Source organism: Pan paniscus, chromosome 1 (genome assembly GCF_029289425.2).
Source record: "Pan paniscus chromosome 1, NHGRI_mPanPan1-v2.0_pri, whole genome shotgun sequence".
Lineage (NCBI taxonomy): Eukaryota > Metazoa > Chordata > Mammalia > Primates > Hominidae > Pan > Pan paniscus.
In genome coordinates, this window is record NC_073249.2 from 51645493 (window position 1) to 51669477 (window position 23985).

The 23985-nt window shown below is 32.3% G+C and overlaps 1 protein-coding gene across 7 annotated transcripts in view; it reads left to right on the forward strand.

The window, feature by feature from the left end:
* The window catches only part of DENND1B (DENN domain containing 1B), a 251401-nt gene that overhangs the window by 27419 nt on the left and 199997 nt on the right, over positions 1–23985 (forward strand). For 5 of the 7 annotated variants that reach the window (XM_063598039.1, XM_003823074.4, XM_008976667.5 and 2 more), the window contains exon 3: positions 22066–22109. In XM_063598039.1, coding sequence (XP_063454109.1) covers positions 22066–22109 — 44 coding nt within the window. Of the gene's footprint in view, positions 1–1363; positions 5701–22065; positions 22110–23985 lie in introns of those variants that run through there. The other 2 variants (XM_034943124.3, XM_008976670.4) reach the window with 2 other exon arrangements.

Consider the following 23985-nt stretch of genomic DNA (forward strand, 5'->3'; position numbering starts at 1 on the left):
TATAGCTGATTGTAGGAAAGGAGCAGTGTCTCTGATATGCCCTATGTGTGCAATTGGAAGAACTGGGATAGAGTTAGGAATGGATGAGGGCTTATCAAAGATGAAGTATGATTTAGACTCAGAATAGGCTTTTTTATGTGCAATTAGGCAGGCTTCGGTGATTTTCAAGAGACATAGCAATAGTTTTGATGTCTTGCATAAATGCTAGTATTGAGAAATCTCATTTATGAAGTAGTCTCAAAGAGACATTCAAAAGAATAGATGCTTGGGTGTGTACTCAGCAGTCGCAAATAAAAAGGAAGCTGTTTTCAGAATGAGTGGTATAACAAAAATATGGATAGCAGTCTAAGAGAAAGGCAAGCAAGATCAGTAGAGCCTTGGGGCTAATGAATAGCCATTCCAGTACAACAGGAATGCAGTATGGGCATTTGTAAGGAAAGGTTACAGTAACAAATTTATCACAGATTATCTCAGGGATGATTTTTATGACATACATAGAATTTATTATTTTAATTTAAAACATAAGAGGCTGTGCATGGTGGATCACACCTCTAATCCTAGTGCTTTGTGAGGCCAAGGTATGAGGATTGCTTCAGGCCAGGAGTTCAAGACCAGTTTGGACAACATAGTGAGACCCTGTCTGTACAAATTATTATTATTTTTTAATTAGCTGGGTGTGGTGGCACACGCCTGTAGTCTTAGCTATTTGGGAGGCTGAGGCAGCCTCAACTGAGGCTGCAGTAAGCTATGATTGTGCCTCTGTACTCCAACGTGAGCAAGAGAGCAAGATCCTGTCTCGATAGATAGATAGAGAGACAGACAGACAGGTAGAAAGAATTGGGCAAACCATTTAATCCCAAGTCTCAAAATGAGTAGATCTTATGTTATCTCTGACTCAAAATTTTTGCTATTCAAGTTCAATAAAAGTTGGAATCTGCAGCTTAAAATTGAGCTTGAAATCAAAAGAGTGGGTTGTTTTGCAGTATTCCAACCTATATTTTCTTTTTTTTTTTAAAGTCCAATATTTATTTAAAAATCTAATCTGCCAGTTTAGCGTTTTCCACCAACTCGAGAACTGAAACTTTCACAGGCTTCACAATCATTTACTTAGGTGCTGCCTTTGTAGGTGCCTTAACAGCAGCCATTGCAGTGTTTTTAGATACTTTGCTTAGCCTTTTTTGCTTCCTTAGCAGCCCTGATACCTTGTTCTGGTTGAGCCTTTCTAACTTCAGGTTTCTGATTCCTCTTGGCCATTATATCAGCAGGAGAGGCACCTGTAATAGCCCCCTGCAATTTGACTGCTCGGCAAGTTCTTTTCTTTTGAATTTCTTCCAATTGTCCCTTTTTGTGCTTCTTTCTGTAGAGGACAGTCCAGTTTATCTGCCGAGGATTCCCCCTGGAAAAGTACGCCGATTCGCATTTTGCATTAAGAAACTGGAAAACTTTCCTGTCGGTCCTGGCGTAGCGCCTCCCGTGTCCGGGGTAGACCTTGTACCGGCTGAAACCACATAGCTCGACCTTCATGGCGGCAGCTCCACGGGAGGAGAAAAGATGGCCCCAACCTGTATTTTCGAGTAATACCCTTTAGAATTCATAAAAGTCTAAGAACACTTTGTAAATGGAATGTTTCATAGTTCACACTAAAGTGAACATAAACTGTTAAGCAAAACTTTAGATCACTTCTTCTAACAAAGGAAATGTACCCGAGAACCCATGAGAAGTAGCTTCAGAGTACTTTTTTTAACAGTGAATTCTCTGAGGTCTTGGACTTTTAAATTTTATTTAGTTTAATTGCCAAAAGCCAAGGTGGAGCTGTGTAGCCTTCTGAGGAAATAAAACCACTTGAAGCAGAGGTATAGTAGAATAAAGCCATTCTGCCTCCAGGATTTGGGTGGATGTATTTGGTACTGTAATCATTTTACAGATTGCTAATTCATTGATGTAAAAGATACTCAATGGTAGGCATGTTGGGCCCATTCAATATTGTTTTTTGTACCTTTCTGTTAACTTTTGTATTATTCACATATAATATAGATTTAACCAAATCTATTTTCTTAAAATTGCATATTACTGTTTTATGAAATGTTCTTTTAAATTTTGTTAAAATTTTGTCCGCTTTTTCTACAGAAGTAGGAATGAAATATTTAACATTTTCTGCCAGTTCTTACTTATCCACTGTGTTCCAGAGTCTTTAATTTAAATATTTTTGTTTGCCAGGCTTAGATTTTCATGTGTCTATTAAAAGAGTAGGAACATACTCCTCCATGCCAGACATCTGCTATGTATAAGCATTGATTATTTTCCCCCTTATGAATAAATGTATTTCTTTTGTTAAGTTTGTTGTAGGTTAAAAAAAAAAGCATATTTATGTTTCTCCTAAAATTTGGGAAATCAATTTATATTACTCTATGGAGTATGTAACAAATGATGTATTCTTTAATTCTGAATCCTGTATACAGTAGTTACACCCTTATCTTTCATTAATTGCTGTCTGTTTGTAGGGTTTTGAACTATTCTGATTATTTTGCAAAGTTTTTTTTTTTTAAATTACGAATGTAATGTATTGCAGTCAATTTTGGAAGAAGGAAAAAGATTTTTCTTTTTATACCAATAACACAAAACATCTATTTTTGTGTATTCCTTTTTAGATTTCAATATGAGCTTATTAAATGTGGTTGTAATCATATATAGTTTTCACTTAATTTTCAATATTTGTTGTTGCTATTGGTTTAAATTACAAAATAGTTCATAAACTGCAGCAGTCCCCAAAGCCCCTTGTAAATATTCATGAACTCAACCATAACTTAATATACTTGAGAGAATTATCTTTCACTACCATCATATGACTGAATTTAAATTTATCTAATGTGTTTAACTTTTTACAGGTTAAAAAATTTACAGATAGTTTTTATAAGAATGGTTTGGTTTATATACTCTATTTTCATTTCTAAGTTTTAATCAGTTATCTACTTTTTAGTTTACTGTTTCTCTTCTGTTCAATATTTTAAAACTTATTCAGGAATATGAAAAGATATGACAGTTTTATTTTGACTTCTGCATTTTGATTGGGTCCTTCAGTGAAAAATACAGTAGCAGAATTTCTAATGATAAATATTTAATGTAAATACTGCAAATAAAATATAATTTCTTGTAATTTTTTGAATGTATCTTTTAGTTGCACAGATTTTTAAATGCAAGAGATTAGAATGTCATAAATAAGCCTGTGTATTATTTTAAGAGCACGTATAGAGGAAGGGGTTGTATGTTGGTAAAATACATTTACTGACCCATGTGTGAATTGGTGACCAGGATTGTTAAAGCATTGAGTTCTAAAAGTTTTTCTCTTATCTTTATGTTCAACAATAGAAAGTTTTACCGTATGGTCAAATAACATCTTCATCAGGTTCTCAACAGGATACCTTAGTTAATTTTCAGCTGAGTGCTTGACAGGATTTTCTCTTTGGCTAGCTGGTTGGATGAGAGTCTAGACACTGAGAGGCCAGGCTTTCGTGGGGCCTCACAATATCATTATTGTGCATGTTGAGTAGGAGCAGCTTCCTCTGATGTAGGGGCTCCATGCCCAAACAACGAAGACAAAGACAGAGCTTTTGTTCTCGAAGAGAAGAGCTAATCCGACTGCTGCACACTGTGAAAAACCTTTTATGAGAGAGGAAAAAAAACTTTCCTGGAAGGTGAAGGGTTAGCAGTTTAACCTCTGACCGTAAAATAAGCTGGTAAGGGGGAAAAAGTGTTGGGTAAGGTAGAAGAATAACAGGAGAAACATTCATCAAGGTTTGTATGCTGTGTTTATAAAAACAGGTTAAGCAAATAACTGTCAGGGGTGGATACTTGAGGTCTAATAATACATGCATATTTCTAATTTTTTTTTGTGCTTATTCTTAAACATAGGTGTTTAAACTTCTTAATTTGAAGAGTGTATATTGCAGACCACACTATAAATGCAGGAAACAGTAGATGTCTAGTATTTACTCTTTTTCCTAAAAAGCTCCATTATAGACTTCTGTCAAGTTCTGAATATTTATTTTCTTGTTGTGTGAGTACAAAATCTTGATCCTTTTTCTTCATTGTTTTTTTCCCCAATTTCCTTGTTTAATATGATCATGTTTGTCTATAGAAATAAAGAAGTAGGACACTGCATATCTGCGGTACATAATTAAGACTCTTTCCAATTTGGTATTTGGCATTTTGATACCTATTCTGTTGATACATAGGTCTGGTGGGCAGTGTTATTATACAACTCCTTGGAGGAGATGGTTGCAATCTTAGTGTACAAAGAATCCGGAGGCTCTGTCTGATCTTATATTGGCATTGTCAATACCAAGAATGTAGTTACAGTCCATTTAGAGGTGATGGAAGTTAAGTTGCTAGTAACTGTGTCATCTGTCTGCTTTTATTTACCAACCTGGACTAATTGCTTCTCCTCTTGTCAGTCACATATCAATCTTGAGCAATAATTAAGGTTTTATGCACTTGGGCTTCTTGCTTGGATGTATTAATGTATGTAACTTATTCCTGAGAATAACTATGCATATGGGGAAGCAGCAGCTTATATTGTATTATTTGAGTCATATTCTAAGGATCAGTCTGCCATGGTGTCTTTTAACTAACTTAATGTTTCTTCTGTTATTCCGATTCCCTTTGGTAACAATACACATTTCTTCCTGTAGTTACCCAGTTTCACTTTTACCATGACAGAAAATGAGGAAAGGAGATAGAGAAGGTGAGAGAGAGGAGAGATTGTGCTGGCCATTGAGTGATAATGAGGTAAGGGCAAAGAGATAAGTATAGAAAATAGAAGTTGAGAGTGAGTTGAAGGAAAGAAGAACACGTGAAACACATAGGTGGGCCAGTTAGGAATGGATGGTGAGCTGTTGTGCAGCACTCTTAAGTTTTGAACTAATAATTAGTTGACCATAAATGTAAAAATTTCTTAAGGAATTACTCTTTAAGACAGAAGTATAGAAGGATGGCATTACAAAACAAGTGACCAGACTTGGGAAGGTCCTGGGTGAGGGGAGGTAAATTTATATGAAGAGAAAGAAAGAGCCAGTAATAACCTACAATTTTGCTTAATGCATTACCTCTGTTCACTATGGTCAAATTTCTGCATCAGTATCTCAGCATTTTTTCCATCTCGCCTTACAATGATGAATAAAGTGATAGCGAATAGTGATAGTGAATGCATATAATGATATAGTGAATATATGTAATCTCCACTCATCCTATCAACATCTCTCAAGGTGGGTACTGCTATTATCACTACTTTACATTGCAGAAAAGTGAGGCACAGAGTGCTGTGTAGCTTGAGAAAGATCATGTATAGCAAGCTTGTCCAACCTATGGCCTGCAGGCTGCATGTGGCCAGGACAGCTTTGAATGTGGCCAAAAAATTCATAAACTTTCTTACAGCATTTTAAAAGTTTTTCCTTTTTTTTGCTCATCAGCTATTTTTAGTATATTTTATGTGGGGCCTGAGATGATTCTCCTTCTTCCAGTGTGGCCCAGGGAAGCCAAAAGATTGGATGCCCCTGGTGTATAATGAGTGAATGACAGTGCATGGCATGTCTATATGAAGTTTGACTTCAGTATCCAGCCACGTAACTACCATGCCGTGAATGCTTTAAGAATTCACTGAAGATATAATTATATACTACTGAAAGTTTTAAACTTCAAATGATAATCCCCCAACTCTTTTATTGTTTTACTTCCTTACTACTTTTTTTTAGGACAACCTAAATGGGAATTAATTGCTCACTTTCCTAGAGGATAGACTAGTATTAGAATATACAACAAATATAAGCATATTTTTGGTCTGAGGTCATGAATTTCAAATTTATTCTTTTTCTTTCAGTTTGTTTTCCTGCTATAGTTTCTCAGCCAATAATTATTTTTCTAAATGTGTGATTCTGTTTGTTGTTCCAAAGGACATAATTCTTCTCTTTATGAGTTCTTTGCTAATCTGTTTTAATCCTTTTGGCTGTCTCATTTTCTCATTGTTTCTTACAAGTTGTGATGTAAATACTCTCAAGAAGTTACCAGAATAAAGTAGTGTCTGCTATTCCTTGAAACTTTCTGGTAGCCAGTATCCTCCCAGATTTCAGTTGTCCTTTATGTTGAATCATGAAGTTGTCATATGGTAATATCAACATTATGGGCTCTAGTAAGCTAATTTTTAAAGTGATCAACCCTATTCTGAGATTGTATTTTCTTTTGATAGTGTGCCTATAAAATTCAGACATCTCAAAAATGTCAAATAATATACATATATAATGTATACATGTACCAATTCTGATTAAACAACTTGTGTCTAACTTATTTTTTTAAAAGTTCTTAAGGTCAAGGAAACAGGTTTAATAATGTCCATGTTCATTTTCTTTTAAAATGTTAACCTTAGAATCTGCAAAATTAGGATTAATTTTCCTGCATTTAGTGTGGCACATTTGAAAAAAATTAGATAAAAACTATTTTCAGTCTAAAAGCCACTGTAACGGATTAAAAAATTCAAATAGCCCTTTACTTTAAACATGTGATTAACCTTAAAGAATTTTTTCTTTTCTAATTTAAGTTCCCATGTCATAATACAGAAATAAAAAATAATGGCCCCCTGACACACCTTATTTGGCTCACATGGTATTCATGAAATGTTTAATTATTTTTCCCAACTTAAAAATTAGGTGATTTTGTTTTCATAAATATTCTGGATTTTCTTGAAAAATCAAAAGTATCTGTCAACACTGGGCCCACATTCCACATGGATGGAGCTGAATAATGGTTGCTTTTTTGGGAAGGGGAATGGGATCTATTTTTTACTACATGTCCTTTTATAGTCTGTCTTTTGTAGGCTCACTCTACTCATTTTTATTACCTATATATCCTAAAGGCATTTAACCTTGAAATCTCCCCTTTGTCTTTTCTACCTGTAAAAAGGGACTATATTTGTGTAATATATAAGGTATAAATAATTATACCTTGACTTTTTCTCAGGTTTTAAAGAAAATCTTAATTAGAAAACAAGTTTTATACCATACATAAAAACATTATTTTAATCTGTTTTTAAAATTCTTTGTGATATACCTTTGGCTCTCAAAGTGTAGTCTAGGGGTCTGTGGCGGTTCCCTGGAGTACTTCAGGAGTTCTGTGAGGTCAGAACTTTTTCGTAGTAGTGAGACATTATTAGCCTTTTTCGTTCCCATTTCTCACAAGTGTATGGTAGATTTTTGCATAGGCTTCAGGACATGATGAAGTTATAACTCTGATGACTAATGAAGTGTGTACTTGAAGATTTTTGTGCTTTACTAATTTTTAAGTTTTGATTTTTAATACATAAATGTCATTTACTATAACTCACCTAAACAAAAGTTCTTTGACAACCTCAGTGATATTTGAGAGAATAAATCAGTCCTGAGACCAAAAAGCTTGAGAGGTACTGTGCTGTACATTATGGGGGCTAACTAAAAACACGTCAGTGGCAAATGCCCAAGGATAATTTGTATAATTACTATTTATTCTACATGATTACTATTTAATTGCCTATTTCTTTCTTGAAGTATGGGGCTTTCTTAATTAGTAATAGCTTTACTCTGCTCATTTGCTTGTTATCTTTAGTGAAAATATGTAGTGAAAATAAGGGCAGATCACTTCACTCTCTTTGGTGTTAAGGATTACTTGATTTATTATATTACCTTTAAATCAGAATTGATCAGGTTTATGTTAGGGTAAGCCAGCTACTTGTTAAAATAAGCACATTAAAATAAGCAAATAAAGCTTATGACATTTACTGTGAAAAATTGATATGATAGGGAATAATTTTATTTGCATTATATATATCCATTGAATGGAAAGAATGGAAAATATACTCAATAAAAAACTGAAAAAGCTGCCTTTATAAAGTGTACATTAAAATTTGAAACATGATTCCGGCTTTTAGGAGCTTTGTTTAAATGAGAAGACACAAATAAGATGGTTTGGTAGCGATGGTTATTGTCTGGAAGTGGGATAGTCTGTGTGGTTGTAGTATTTTGGGAAGGTCTCATAGCATAGATCAGGAATAATGTATTGATTTTAGAGAGACAGAGAAAAGTGAACATAGGATTTCAGAAGGGGGTGCAGCATGTGTTGGAGTATAAGTAAATCCTTGAAATTGGGAATAAATTTTTTTTATGTGAAAGGACACTGGGATTGAGTAGAAAATTTGCATTGGAGTTGGTGGGAAATACATTTAGATAGGTAGGATGGAATTGGGTAGGAAGTGCAGAATTTTGCAACACTGGTTTTAGTATATGGAGTTATGTTAAAATTTTAAAGTTCTATATGAGGCATTAAATATTAACACAGTTTGATGAGTTGGGTTTTGTTAAGCAGTAGTGAGCCACTGAATATTGTTCTGTGAAGGGAGGAATAATAAAAACTCTTAAGATTAATTTAGTGGCAATGAGTTGAGAAGAGCTGAGTGGCAAGAAGACTAATTAGGCAATAAGAATTTAGAGTAAGATGAATATGGAAGAGGAGGAATGGATGACAACTGCATTTCGAAGAAATAACTAACATGGTTAGGCAGCTGATTAGACGTAGAGGATGAAGGCGTGTGAAGGCTGATTCTGAAACTTTTAGCACTGGTGTCTGGGTTCCATAGGTAGAGTGAGAGGGATATGATTCAGTGTTGGACACTAGTCAAGGGGATGTTGTATTCAAGTCATTGGGAAAATTGAATTTGAGATATAGAATTTTTGCTTCATTTATGCTTATGAATATCTACAAAAACACTTAGTTTTAGATATCACATTATATGTTATGTTCTTGTTTTTAGTCCAGTTTAAAACAATATTTGAAACTTGAAAAATGGCAGAAGGTTTTTAAAAGGCTTGAGAAAAATTTCTTTACAGAAAGATTTGTGGCAGTAGTTTTCAACCAGAACAGCACATAAGAATCACCTGGGGAGTTTTTAAACAATTGTAGATGTGTCTAGAATGGTATTGGGTGGGGTGAAGGGTCACTTTTTAAAAATTTAAATGATCTTCCTTAGGTAATCTAATGAACAGAAAGGGTTGAGAACTGCTATGTAGATATATAGGAAATAATTTGTGAATAATGGGAAATAGAATTTCAGTAAAAGTTTTTGAATTTGTTTTAAATTATATGTGGGGGTGATCCATTTTTTTTTTCACAGCTCTTCAACAAGAGAGAAAAGAGTTAAATTATCTTCTGAGAGATTTAATTGGACATTGGGAAGAACTTTCAACTATTAGTTTACACTTTAGGAGGGAAGCTGGGAGATTTGGAGCAGTCCCTGTATACGTGCAGAATATAAAAGGATGTGTCTTTTTTTAGTGGAACATAAAGGAGCCTGCCATGTAGGGAGAGGAAACAAGGTCTCTTGTGATCCTTCTTACCTCTGATCTAAGATATATGGCAATTTTGTGTAATGTCACATGACAAATTATCCTTGTGAACTTGTGTTTGCTCTTGAATTCTGCTTTGTAGAATCCAGTCCAATTGGCCTCAAAATCAGATCACTGTTTTCTATTAGAAATACATAGCATTTTTAATATAATTCCCAGTAACTTGATAATTATATGTTTTCTTTTTCTTTCTTTTTTTTTTTTTTTTTGAGAAGGAGTCTCACTCTGTCTCCCAGGCTGGAGTGCAGTGGCGCGATCTTGGCTCACTGCAAGCTCCGCCTCCCGGGTTCACGCCATTTTCCTGCCTCAGCCTCCCAAGTAGCTGGGACTACAGGTGCCTGCCACCACGCCTGGCTCATTGTTTGTATTTTTAGTAGAGATGGGGTTTCACCGTGTTAGCCAGGATGGTCTCAATCTCCTGACCTCATGATCCACCTTCCTTGGCCTCCCAAAGTGCTGGGATTACAGGTGTGAGCCACTGCGCCTGGCGCTAATTATGTTTTAAGAAAAATGGGTGAAAATTACTGTAGGACTTAATTATTAGTAAGCATATTCAGACTAATAGTTTTCTGCCCCTTCAAGGAAATGATTCTTTTTGCCAGTATCACAGTGTTGTATTTACCAGTCATAATCTTGACCTCAAAGGTTAATGATATTTACCCATTATTAGTTTAAGGAAATTCTGGATACGATCAGGGAAGATTTTAGCAATAAAACAACATATTTAATTAGAAACAGAATAAAATATTCACATCTCTACTTTCATTTGCTTTTCATTCTACATCAACAGAGACCTGTGAACTGAAATGTAATAGCTATGTTGTGTTCATTTTATTATTATAGTTTTATGTTAACAAGTTTCTTAGTTTTTACTATGAACATTTGAAAGGTGTTCCCCACAAGTCCTTAGATTTCTCTAACATGAAGGTATAGATGACATCACATCACATTGATATTTAGATTCAGTTTTTTTCCAGCTTGATAACCTCTTGAGTACCTTCTGGGTCTCGATCCCATTTTGAGGTATTCATTCTCTTTTAGTATTTCTGTGGCCCTCCAGGGTTATCTCATAAGTAGTGAGGAATTGCTTGTCTACCTCAACTACTATGCTTCATGCCTTTGCTCTTAATGTCTCACTGTGATTATTTCCATATCACTGATGCAATCATTTGTCTAGACCTTGTTTTAGTGCTTCACCTAGGATTACGCTTCTGACTTTGGTGGGTGCTGACAGTGATATTCACCCTCATCTTAGCCCATTGTTTGAAGTATATCCTATTTCATTATTGCTGCACTTGGCTCCTGGACTGCCATTCATGATGATGTTGCTAGTCACAGGTCTTTGCAGTTTTTATGTCATGTGATCCTTCACAGCCTGGGTTGCAGTTCTGCAAAGTGAGTAGGGAGGGCTTCTCAACATCTATGTTGAAGTTCTTCAGATCTAGAACTCATTTAGTTGTATAAAACACGATTCTTTTCTTTCCAGAGTATTTACATGCCAGCAAGATCACTGGGTCCACGTCAGGTTCATAAAACACCCACTATAATCTACTGGGAGAGTTTCCACTGGACTCTTGGACCCTTATTGCCCTTGCCATGAATTCTGTCTCAAGAGGGTAGATCATCTTGTAAATTTTATGTTATCTGCTTCCTTCCCTGATATTTTACCACAAATTGTCTATATATATGTGTATGTGTGTGTATATACATATGTGTGTATATATATGTGTGTGTGTGTATATGTATATATATATATCTGAGTCATTCATATATATATGAATGATGTAAGTTCTTTTCCTAAGAGGTTCATTTTAAATATTATCTGTAACATCATAACTGGGTTCATTATTTTATTACCTTTCAGTTTATACTCAACACAGAAGCCAGGGTGATCCTGTTAAAATATGTCAGAGCATGTCTCCTCTCTATTCAAATGCTGCTGTGGCTCCCTTTCCCAGAGTGTAAGCAGGTTCCTTTTTATCACTCTTAAGGCCCTTTATGTTCTGCTTGTTCCCCCTTAACTCTCTGACCTCACCTTGTCTCATTATTTTCATTTATCACTCTTTTAGATTTTTTTCATATGAACAAATATAACTTTTTTTTTCAAGGCTATAGTCCTTTTCAGAGTTGTATAGTGTTTCATAGAATAATAATGGTATAATCATTTTCGTATTGATGGGCATATAGGTTATCTTGCAAAACTTTGCTAATTGTAAACAGTGCTTCAGTAAACATTGTTTTATATATATGTTTGCATGTAAGAAATATATAATTTCTTGCATTTTATAAAAAAGAATTTTTCTGTTACAATTTCTTTAGCTGCTCCTTTAGAAAGGGTCTATTCTTGGTAAATCTTTCAGTTTTGTCTTTCTGAAAATGTATTTATTTTCCCTACATTCCTGTTTGCACAGTTCTTAAGTTTTAGAGTATATTATTCCACTGTCTTCTGGCTTCCATTGCTGCTATTGAGAAGTCTGCTGTCGATGTAATAATGTATGTAGTTTTCTACTTACCTCTTTTCTCTCTAGGATGCTTTGAAAGGTATCCATATCTTTTTATACTTTGCAATTTCATTGTGATGTATCTAGTCATGTCTGTCTTGAGATCTTGCTTAGGTTTGTTGTCATTTCCAAATCTAAAGATGTGTCTTTTATCAGTTTTGGAAAACAGCCTTTATTTCTTCTAATATTATTTTCTTCCCTCTTCCATTATACACACTCTGGTATCTTGGGTCTGATCTTTTAGAAATTTAAATAGATTTATTTTATTCTGGTCTCCATTTTTCTTAACCTCTTTTCTCATTTATTTTGCCTCTTTATGGCTCAATCTGTTTTAATATCATTTGTGTCTGACTTAGTTCACTATTTCTGTCTTCAGTTTTATAAGATATGCTGTTCTATTCATTGAGCTTTTAATTTCATAGATTATATTTTTATATTTTTTAAAGTTCTAGTTTTCAAAATTTGCTAGTTCATGTTTTGAGTTATGTTATTGTATAACATTTTAAATATCCTTACAATATATGCTGTTTCAGGTAATTTTAATATCTGAAGCCTGTGTGGGAGGAACAAAAAAAATTAGTATCTTAATTCCATTCTTTGTGTCTGATGGTTATAATCACAGGTGTTTAGATTTTCTGTAGTAATTTTGAATTACCCATTTATGTTAGGCAAGACCTGAGTTGATCAAGTGTTTCTTCTTCAAGAGGGCATTTGTACTTTCCTTTTGTCATGTGCCTGAGGTGCCATCTCTTTAGGGTGACAGGATCCATTCCTAGGCTTTGTAGATACAAAGATAAATAAGAGTTATTGCATTTACAGTAAGTTTCTTAGTGACTTTATTATATTCATTAGAATCTTAAATTTATTCTACATTTACTTTTATTGTAACTTGAAAATATCCTGAAAGAAAGGTCATGCATGGTTTAATTTGGTTCTTTGATGTTTTGTTTTAATGTATTTTTCATTTTAAAATTAATTTTAAAATATTTTTGGCAGTTATTCTTAATGTAGCTTACACATGTTTTTATGTTAGTGAACTTTAAGTCATTTTTGTAGTTAGTATGATTCTATTCATGAATTTTACCTTATTCTCAAGTCATTGGAACTGTGTCTGTTATATCCAGGAGTATTAGAAGTTTACTGTACTTCAGACCATCTTTATATCAAGCAAGAAAGCTTTGAAGCATTTGCACATCTACCCAAAATTACTTTTTGGTGTAATATGAACATGATTTTAAATGTCATGAATAAAATGAAGCTGTTTTATGAGCAGTTCAGTTAATTTTACATTCTGAAGTTTCACATTAAGACTGTTTCTTGACAATATTTTACTTCAAAGAGTTAAGTATAATGAGTGCTGTGAATAAAAATATATGTCTTCTTTTATTTAACCATATACTTGCTTTTTTATAATTCTTATAATTATAAAAATTATAAAGAATTATAACAAACAACAGTCTCATGCTAACTTAAAGCATGGCCTCTTACCTTCTTTCCTCCTTAAAGGAATCATAATAAAAGCTATTGCTTTAGGATATGATCTTAAAGCAACTTTAAGATCTTAGCTGACTCAAAGGTATATTAGGTTCTGTATGACAGATCATCTTTCTACAAGCAACCTATTAACTTTTTTTCCCTGTGTTCTTATAAAAACGTTTGTGTTGGCTTTTAATGATTAGTATCTGAAAAATGTCAAAACATTGATTCTCAGTTGTAAGTTCCTTGTGATAGATTAATCAAGATTGAACATCTGTGGTACAGCATTTCTTTCCCTTCTTTATTGTTGATGTTTTTTTTAAAACTCTCATGAAGGGCCCTTGGGACAGATGGCCCCTCACTGTTGATGGTTCGATTACCATGATCACCCACAGCTTCAGAGGAGTGCGAAGAAAAGAAATTGCTTTCTTTGTCAAGGTGTTTTCAATTCAATTCTCACCCATTAGCCCTGTTTGGTTAAGTTTGGAATTACTCTATCAGGTGATTGATGAGGGTTTTCATTTTATTATAATAGGTCTTGTTTAAAAGGAATGGATGTAGCAAAATGATATATCTAACATGCTATGAGTTATATTTTCTTAAGGTTCTTTGAAGTTCCATTTTCATTACCTTAGTTAGAATTTGCTAATATTTGCTCAAAAGAGAGCTTCCTTGTTTTAAGTTGTGATGCTGATTTTACATCTTTCTAGAAATATTTAGAAAGGTTAGAATTATCCATTATCCAAATTGTTTTTTTAAGGTTTGAGTTTCAAAAACACCAAAATTATTTTAAAGTGCTAGTTTGATTTTCCAGGATGGCTTATTCGAATGAAGATAATCACAGTGGATCATTACATTAAATTTTATTTCCACCATTTCTTATGTGCATTTTTAGAATGGTGAACAAATGGACATATTTTCAAAATTGCTTAGTTTTAATTTTAAATGTATGCATTATGTAAAATAACAAATAGAAGTGTGATCTCTATTTTTGCAAGTGATTATAAAGTAAAAGATCTTGAAATAATGTTTTCATTTCTGTGAGGTCTTTGTATGTGTGAATCAAACTTACATGATTAAATGAAGAATTATTTTAATTTCAGATTGAGAAGGTATTGATTTGAGTATTATTAGTAATTAATCTCCTTTTCTAGGTTTCTTCACATACAAATTTCCAAGTATTGTTCAAAGGAAGTCTGTAAGATTTAGGCCATTGTTTTACAAAATACAAATGTTTGGCTTGGTGAGAATGTCTTCCTATAGATAACTAAGAAACGTTTAGACTTGTGGATGTTCTTTAAATTACTGTCTAATGAATGAACAGTAAAATCAAAGATCAACCAAGTATAGCAAATTGCAGCAGCATATTTTAGAAAGGATGTTATATAAGAAGCAAGGATACCTGAATCCTAGTCTTGGCTTCAATAGTTACTAGCTCTAGACACAGGATACAGTGTAACTTTGGGTGATTAAAAAAAAAGAATATTTAATGTCCTTTCTCATTCAGAAAATACAAAGTTTCTATCCATATATAATGAACCTTTTCTTGAAATACCAAATAAGTAAATAAAAGAGGCCTTATTATTACTATTACTATATTTTGCATTCACAGATAGTCTTTCTGTTGTCCATATTGGAACTAATTGCTTAAATTCATGAAAGAAAGCATTGTAAGACAGCACAGCAAGAAAAATTTTCTCACATATCTGAGTTGGAAAATTACAAAAGGACATCTATCTTGTTTAGATATGGACTACCAATATGTATGTATACAGCATACAGCATATAAAGTTAGAGGGAATAATAGGCAGTATATCTTGTGTACACATAACTATAGTCCTCCATAATTGTTCCTTAAATCATGTGGTTCCAGTGTCACAAAACATTCAATTTTGAAATAAAATTCTTTCATTGGGATATGGAAATAGAATTATAGTATCAGTAGTATTTGGGTTTTAAAAACATTTTGGTGGTATTTTTCTTGCTAAAATTATTTTCTGCTGTAAGTGGTATAGTTGATGTTTGTTTCTAGCCCTATGAAGATATATTTGTTGTCATATCAAGTATATATGTAATAAAGGAAAATATAAATTATTTATTGTCATATTTTAAAGAATATATTTTTTATAAATATATAAAAGTGTCATGCATACTGGTTCTTCACTCTAGAATGTTCTCCCCTGCCCACTTTATGGCCCAGATTATCCTTTGCTTGTCTTACTTGTGTCAATTTATGTCCTTTCCTTTTGAAGGAAATATTAAATTTCTTAACATGTGACGCATAATGCTAATCATTGTGAGAGATACATAGTCCATGCTGTTAGTTCTCAAAGTGTGGTCCTGAGACCAGTAGCATCAGTATCACCTGAGAGCTTTTTAGAAATGCAGTTTCTCGGCTGGGTACGGTGGCTCAAGCCTGTAATCCCAGCACTTTGGGAGGCCGAGGCAGGCGGATCACGAGGTCAGGAGATCGAGACCATTTGGGCTAACATGGTGAAACCTGTCTCTACTAAAAATAAAAAAAATTAGCTGGGTGTGGTGGTGGGCGCCTGTAGTCCCAGCTACTCGGGAGACTGAGGCAGGGGAATGGCATGAACCCGGGAGGTGGGGCTTGCAGTGAGCAGAGATTGTGCCACTGCACTCCAGCCTGGGCAACGGAGTGAGACTCCATCTCAAAAAAAAAAAAAAAAGCCGTTTCTCAGGCCCACCTCAGAAGTTTTGTGTGTGGGACCCAGCAGTCTGTTTGTGTAGATATTTTTGTTGAAGTTTGAGAACTACTGAATTAGACCTTTAAGAAGATGATAAAATTAAATATTGTCATCTATAGGTTAACTTCAAAATAATTTGTACAAACATCTGCTTATATATGTTTTATCAAGATTAGATGTAGTCTGAATTTAAGACTTTCCAGCAATGAATTTGTTTTTATTTTCACTGTTGCTTATAATCTTAAGGTTTATAGTACAGTCTATCATACTATTCTTTTTTGAGTGGATCAGTGAAGCTTTTTATTACTACTTTGTCAAAATGAGTGATATCTTTCTATCATGCAGTAAATCTGTGTTTTGCTGGAGTCTGTGCCAAGGAAAAATGGCAAAAGTGTCGATCTTCTGAATCTCTGGCTTCACCAAAGTCATTTGTGGCCCTAAATGATTGAGTGAATTATTTCCTTAAACCCTTTTTTTTCAATCAGGCTGAATATAAAATTATGATAAGTCTGAGTATGTTGGCTCGCACCTGTAATCCTAGCACTTTGGGAGGCGGAGGCAGTACGATCACCTGAGCCCACGAGTTCAAGACCAGCCTGGGTAACATAGCGAGACCTCATCTTTACAAAAAAGAAAAAAAAAATTAGTTGGGCATGGTGGTGCATGCCTATAGTCCCAGCTACTTGGGAGACTGAGATGGAAGGGATTGCTTGAGGCTGGGAGAGTGAGGCTGCAGTGAGCCATGCTCATGCCACTGTACTCTACCCTGGGTGACAGAGTGAGACCCTGTCTCAAAAAAAATTACAATAATTAATGAGTTTGAAAATTATTTTGGCAGATGTAATAAAATATCATTTTAACCATAATTATTAAATTACATGCTTATCAAACTTTTTCAAAAATAGCACACGTCAAAAAAGGTATTTATATAGTACACTTGGATAAATAGATGAGACTCTTTTAAGAACAACCTAGAGAGTCTGAGGGAGAAAGAGACAAGGAAATTGATTTGCTATTTTTCAAAACCTACTTCTGATCATACACAGAAAGCATTGTGTTATTCATAAGTAGAAGACCCAGACTTCAACTATGTGATTTCGTAATTCTACTTCCATTTATTTATGTCATCTTATTTCTGAATCCTACAGTCTTCAGTTATATGTTGTAGACCTTTAACTGAAACTATGCTGTTTTAAAATACATTTGTATCATTTGGTATAACATATAATATTAATGGACTTTTCAGAAAATATGACTTCCTTTTTATTAGCTTTAGATACGTAATTCAGATCTGCAGCCACTCTTTTAGATTATCTTCCCATCCACCTGACTAACAGAAACCTCACCCTGACAGAATCCACCAATTGAGAGAAATGCCACTTTACTGCCATTAAATGCCATGTTGGATATCTACCTATATTGAGAACTCTGCCTGAAATGGTTATTTCATACCTCCTCCTTAAAGCTCCAACAGCTTTTTTGTGTGTTTTAGCAGAAAGCTTTGCTTTAGAGAACTACCTACTACATAGAAAAATATTAGCAGTTTTTTTTCACAAAACTCGTATTTTTGCACTACAAATTTACTTGGCTTTATGTCTTTCCTCTTCTCTTTTTCCTATAACAATGGAAAACGTACTTCAGCTTCTGTCTTAGGCTCCTCTCACTGTCTCGATCTGAATTCCAACCTTCCTGTCTTCTCAGGGATCTTGTATTCCTTCTTTGCTGGCTCTCTGCTAGCTCATGAATTCCCATAGCCTTTTAAACATGTTCAAGTCTGTACCAGTCAAAAGAAAAAAACAAATATCTCTAGCTTAAGCTTTCTGTCTACCTTTACTTTCCTCTACTTTGTCTATCCTTTCTTAAGTAAATTGCCTCTGTACATACTGCCTCTCTTTCATCATACTCACTCATTCCATAATCTTAAATCGGCCACCTCCTTCCTACCCTTCCACTGAGGCTCATCTTACTGTGGTGTTATGTCTTTTAATATAGTTGCCATTCTTCAGTCATCATCTCTCAATGTGTTGCAGCATTTGTTTGAGGATTTCTTTTAGATACACCCTCTTCTCTTGACTTTCATAATAACACACACTCTAGCTGCATTCTCCCTTTCTGGTTGTTCTTTCTAACTTGATTTATACTACTGTCTGCTTCAGTGGCTTCCCTTGCCAATCCAGCTTTATCTCTAGACATTGTCTCCCTCTTAGTCTACATTCAGATATGTTAGATGATTTTTCAGTTTCTAAAAGGTATTCTGCTTTCTTTTAACCTTCAAGATGTCATGCGTATTGGTTCTTCACTCTAGAATGTTCTCCCCTGCCCACTTTATGGCCCAGATTATTCTTTGCTTGTCTAACTTGTGTCAATTTATGTCCTTTCCTTTTGAAGTCCTTTAGTGACTCTCTAAATTAGATTTCCTTATTATGTGCTCCTGCAGTACCCCTTCTTCTAGTATCATAAAAATGCATTAAGTTTTATTACATTATATATGTAGATGCTCCTCTTCTCTGTAAGTGGTAGACCCTGTTTTGTTTAGTTCACCATTATGTGTCCACAGGTGAAAGAATAAAAATCATACATTACCAAAAAATTACACATTTTCTTTAATGATTTTTGCTCATTTCATTGCTTCATTAGGAACTTTTTTTTTTTTTACATTTTTAAGCCAGTGAATTTTCAAGTTGAGTTCAAATGTTCCTACAGGATACCTCACTTAAAAGAATATTTTGTACAAAAACGAAATTGCCCTTTGACGTTTCTCTTTGTGAATGTTGTAGGGCATTGTAACGCAGGGACTTTTCCTCTTTCTTTAGCACTGCATAGATTTTTGAATGAAATAAATTGAACTTTAAGTTAAATGGGCCACAAAAATTTGTGAATTATTGGAAATTATTTAAAACATATGCTCCTCACATCTCAGTAAAGAAAGCTGTAACCTCAGACATTACCTAGCTACGTGAGTAAATCACACTTCTCATTGTTTTGACCTCAATTTCTTCATACATATTCTTCTACAGTGTGGGTATATTAGGCACTGAAACCCGTAATCAAGAAAAATACTAATATTATATATTATACTTTTCCAAAAGTATGTAGTCTCTGAACTGAGATTTTACAAATGCATAAATTTGAAGATACTGTATATTTAATCATCTTTGAATTCCGCAGAATTAAGTAAATATTATCCTTTTGTGCAAATTGGAGCTCTTTTACTGCATACTCTTTTTGTAGTGTAGTAGAATCACACTGGTATTCTAAGTTATTTTAATTTTGTTTTCAGTTAAGGGCCAGGAAATGTGAAATATTTGATTGGGAAAATAAAATATTGCTGACTTTATCTTACTTTACATTTAAAAAAAAGCCTTAATAGTGAGTTTGGAATCCTTATGTTGATGATGTGCAAATCATACTTTAAATATTCATCTTCTAAAGTTACTGATTTAATAAAAATTTGTATTTTTTTCTTACTATGCTGTAACATTATCTCTTATTAAACTAAGAGATTAAATATATTTATGTCAAAATCAAGTATTCTTCCTTTTATATTTATTTGGTTTCTAGAATGTTGGCAGTAAAATTTTTTTCTTTAATTACGATATGGAGTCTCCTTTGATTTACTGGTAGGCATTGGAAAAAAGAGAAACACAGTGTATATCAGTCATAACTGGCAACGATGATTCCCACCAGCAGTTCTCATCCTTTCACCCATAAAATCAGCATAAAATTGACCTAACATTGCCAGATCAGATTGAGTATCTGGAAAGTAATCCTCAGGGAACAGAAAATTCAGTCTTTGTGCATAAAGTTGTTGAATCGGATTATTTTTTTCAGAGCCCTTTTGTTTCTTCCTTTGCAGTACTTCTGAAAAGTTGCTACAAAGATGTGTCAGATGTGGTCTAAATCTAATCACATAGGCAGTAACTAAGTTAATCCATTTCAAAATATGGATGCACATGATTATAATAATTTTTTGCATGCTGAAGGGTAAAATTCATTTAATGAAAAGAGCTGGGATATTTTCTACTTTGTGCTTAAACCAATAGATGCAGTTTTCATGTACTTATTTGTTCTCTCTCCGAAAAAACAGAGTATACAGAAAAAAAATGGTAGTGAGGAAAAGTCAGGCAGCAAAACATATTTAGGTAAATGCTACAAACAGCAAGGGCAAACTGTAAGCTATTCAATAACATAAGTATACTTATTTAAGACATAGTTGTAAAAAAGTTGTCACAAACATCTTCTCAAATAGTAATTACAAAGTTGAGGTTACTTAAAAGGGAGATTTTAAATATTCACATTGAAACCCTGTAATTTCATTATTCATGAGAAAGAACTGTTCTGTATTTCTGCATGAGGATTTGTTTATGTAGCTGTTAGTAATTGTATTACTTTATGAAGATAAAAACTTTCATTTAATATTTTATGAAAATTCTGTCATATGCCTTTGTTTTATGAGATTCAAATTTTAGCAGCTACCATTTTCGTAAAACTGCCATATAAATATATGTCTATTTTTTTAATTGGGAATATAATTATCCACAAGATATTTACGTTTGAGTGTTTTTAGGTGATGTGTAATGCATTCCACATTCATTTTAGAAATGTATGCATTTCGTTTTACATGAGGATATAATCATTTAATATTACCTTCATAAATTTGTAATGTATTATTCTTATATAAGATGTTTTAAATTATTGATTTTTATTATTTATATGGAAACTTTTTAGTCCTTAATAAATAAAAAGTTTAATCGTCGAAAGCTTACTTTTTTCTTTTTAATTTAAAATACCTGAAAAAAATTCTGTGGAACTTAAGTATAAACACAAGAGGAGCCAGCTCATGCTAAAAATGTTGCTAGACATTTATTGAGTTTTATAATTAAAAAATTTGAAATATATATGTGTTTTTTAGAAAATGGTATGAAATATTGGAAATAATGGAATCAAGCTGTAAGTTTTCACTGATTGGTACATGAAGTGTTATCTTTGATCCACAAGTCCTTTTACTTGGCATGGAGTTCAAAACCTGTCATATGGGTGGTACTTGTTACACACATTAGTCTTATCTTGGGCTTTCAAGTTTTGTTTTTTTTTTTTTTTGCCCAGAAGAAATAATCCATTATACACTATCCCTTTAAAACACATTTGAAGTATTCAGAAGTTTATTTTTGACAGAATTAAACAATAAGTATATGACTAAAATATTTATTAGTGCTTACTAAACTAAGATCTTAGCATTTTAGTGTGCTAAGTAGAAGAGAAATACTGTGAGAAAAAAAGAAAATGAAAAACTAGTGTGAATATTTATAAACAATATTGATTTATATATATTAATTACTAGATAAAACATGCTAGAAAAATTTCTGTGAAATGCCCTGCAAATATCAATTGTATTTTAAATGAACTGCTTTATATCTACTTACCAACTTATCTATTACTGCAAATATGAGATTTAAAAACTGATATAAGGCAAATATTACAGTTTTTGTAAATCTTAATTGGAATTTTAAATGGATATTTAAGGTGTATTTTGGTCTAGTCTCTGAGAGCTATAATATATTTTATTACATACTTGATACATTTGTATTTTTCTTTTCAAAGGAATACCAGTATTTTAAAAGTGTAGTTAAAATAGAAAATTCAGAGTTTAAAATCTTAAAATCTAAGGTATGTCAATAAAAAGTGAGTTGCTAAAAGAAATACAGTAATGATTTTTAATAACCTGACCAAGTTATTAATATCATTTATTTCTATTTTGAAGGTCATTACATTTCTTAAAAAATCAAAATATTTAATTATAGAAAGGAAGAGAAGTGAATGTCATCAACTATAAATGTTTAAAGAAAAATTTAAATGTTGTAATTAAAGTAGCTTTGACAATTTTAAGAGTGTTTAACCAAGATTGTTCCTTTAAATGTGTTCTTTTGCTGCTGTTTAATTATACATGTCAATTATTTACAGATCCTGTGGTATTGTGGAAATTCCCAGAGGACTTTGGAGACCAGGTTGGTACCACATAATTTTTAAAAAAATTTAAAGTTGAAGTATTATGATTGTTGCTACTATTACTGCTGCTGTTGCTAGTATAACTACTAGTGAACATGGATTGCTAAAATTATTTTCTCTTGATCAACTGTGAGACAAAAATGCATGTGTGTGGAATATATGGAAGAATCTTTTAAAGTTACCAAGTAGATGGGTGATGAAGAAGTCCTTATATTGAAACTCATAGGAGCTAGATGTTTAAACTTTCAACATATTTTATACTTGTTTATCTATAGAATATATATTGGAAAACATTAAAAACAATAAAAAGTTGACAATATGAAATCTTTGTTAAATATACTCTTATTGTTTCTGTGTACTTAGAAGTAAGCGTTACTGCCATAAATAAGTGATCAGTTCTCTCCTTGTCACAGTAGTATCTGAGTCATTTACATATAGAAGTTGAATTATCACTTTTTTTATTTTAAAATAGTTCTTACCTATAGCTTTACTTTCTTTAAAAAATATGGCATGCAAGACTACTGGATGAATTTATTCCATTTGCATTTTATGTTATAGTCTTCTATAGTTCCTCAAATATTTAGTATGACCAAAATGATGCAGTAGTTTTACATGATATATGTAAATGGAAAAATCATTTAAACTTTATGTTATAGATTTATCATTTTGATGTTGCTTTATATGTAATATATGGTAAATAATACAGATTTAAGGATTTTTTTGCCAATTTTTTGCTTTTTAAAAATTGATAAGGCTGGGCACAGTGGCTCACGCCTGTAATCCTAGCACTTTAGGAGGCTGAGGCGGGCAGATCATGAGGTCAGGAGTTCGAGACCAGCCTGACTAACATGGTGAAACCTCGTCTCTGCTAAAAATACAAAACAGCCGTGTGTGGTGGCATGCGCCTGTAATCTCAGCTACTTGGGAGGCTGAGGCAGGAGAATCACTTGAACCTGGGAAGTGGAGGTTGCAGTGAGCCGAGATCGTGCCACTGCAGTGCTCCAGCCTGGGCAACCAATGCGAGACTCCGTCCCAAAAAAAAAAAAAAGATATATAATTATACATATATATGGGTGATATTTATTATTGGTGTATATGTATATAATATATATGTATATATTATATGTATATAATATATATGTATAACATATAATATATAATATATAATTATATATTATATATCATAATATGTAATATATAATTATATATTACATATTATAATATATATTTTAATATATAATATATTATATAATATAATATATTATATAATATAATATATAATAATATATAATATATTATATTATATAATATAATATATAATTATATATTATATATTATATATTAAAATATATATTATAATATGTAATATATAATTATATATTACATATTATGATATATAATATATAATTATATATTGTATATTATATGTTATACATATATAATATATATTATATATGTTATAAATATATATTATATATGTATAACTATATAATATATATTATATATTATATATGTATAACATATATAATATATAATATATAATATAGTTATACATATATAATATATAACATATATTATATATGTTATACATATATAATATATATTATATAATATAATATATATAATATATTATATATGTTATACATATATAATATATTATATATTATACATTACATATATTATATATATAATATATAATATTATATATATTATTGTTATACATATATAATATATTATATATTATATATAATATAACAATAATTATATCATATATAATATATTATATATTATATATAATATAACAATAATTATATTATATATAATATAATGTAATAATAATATATAATATATTATAATAATATAATATAATATATT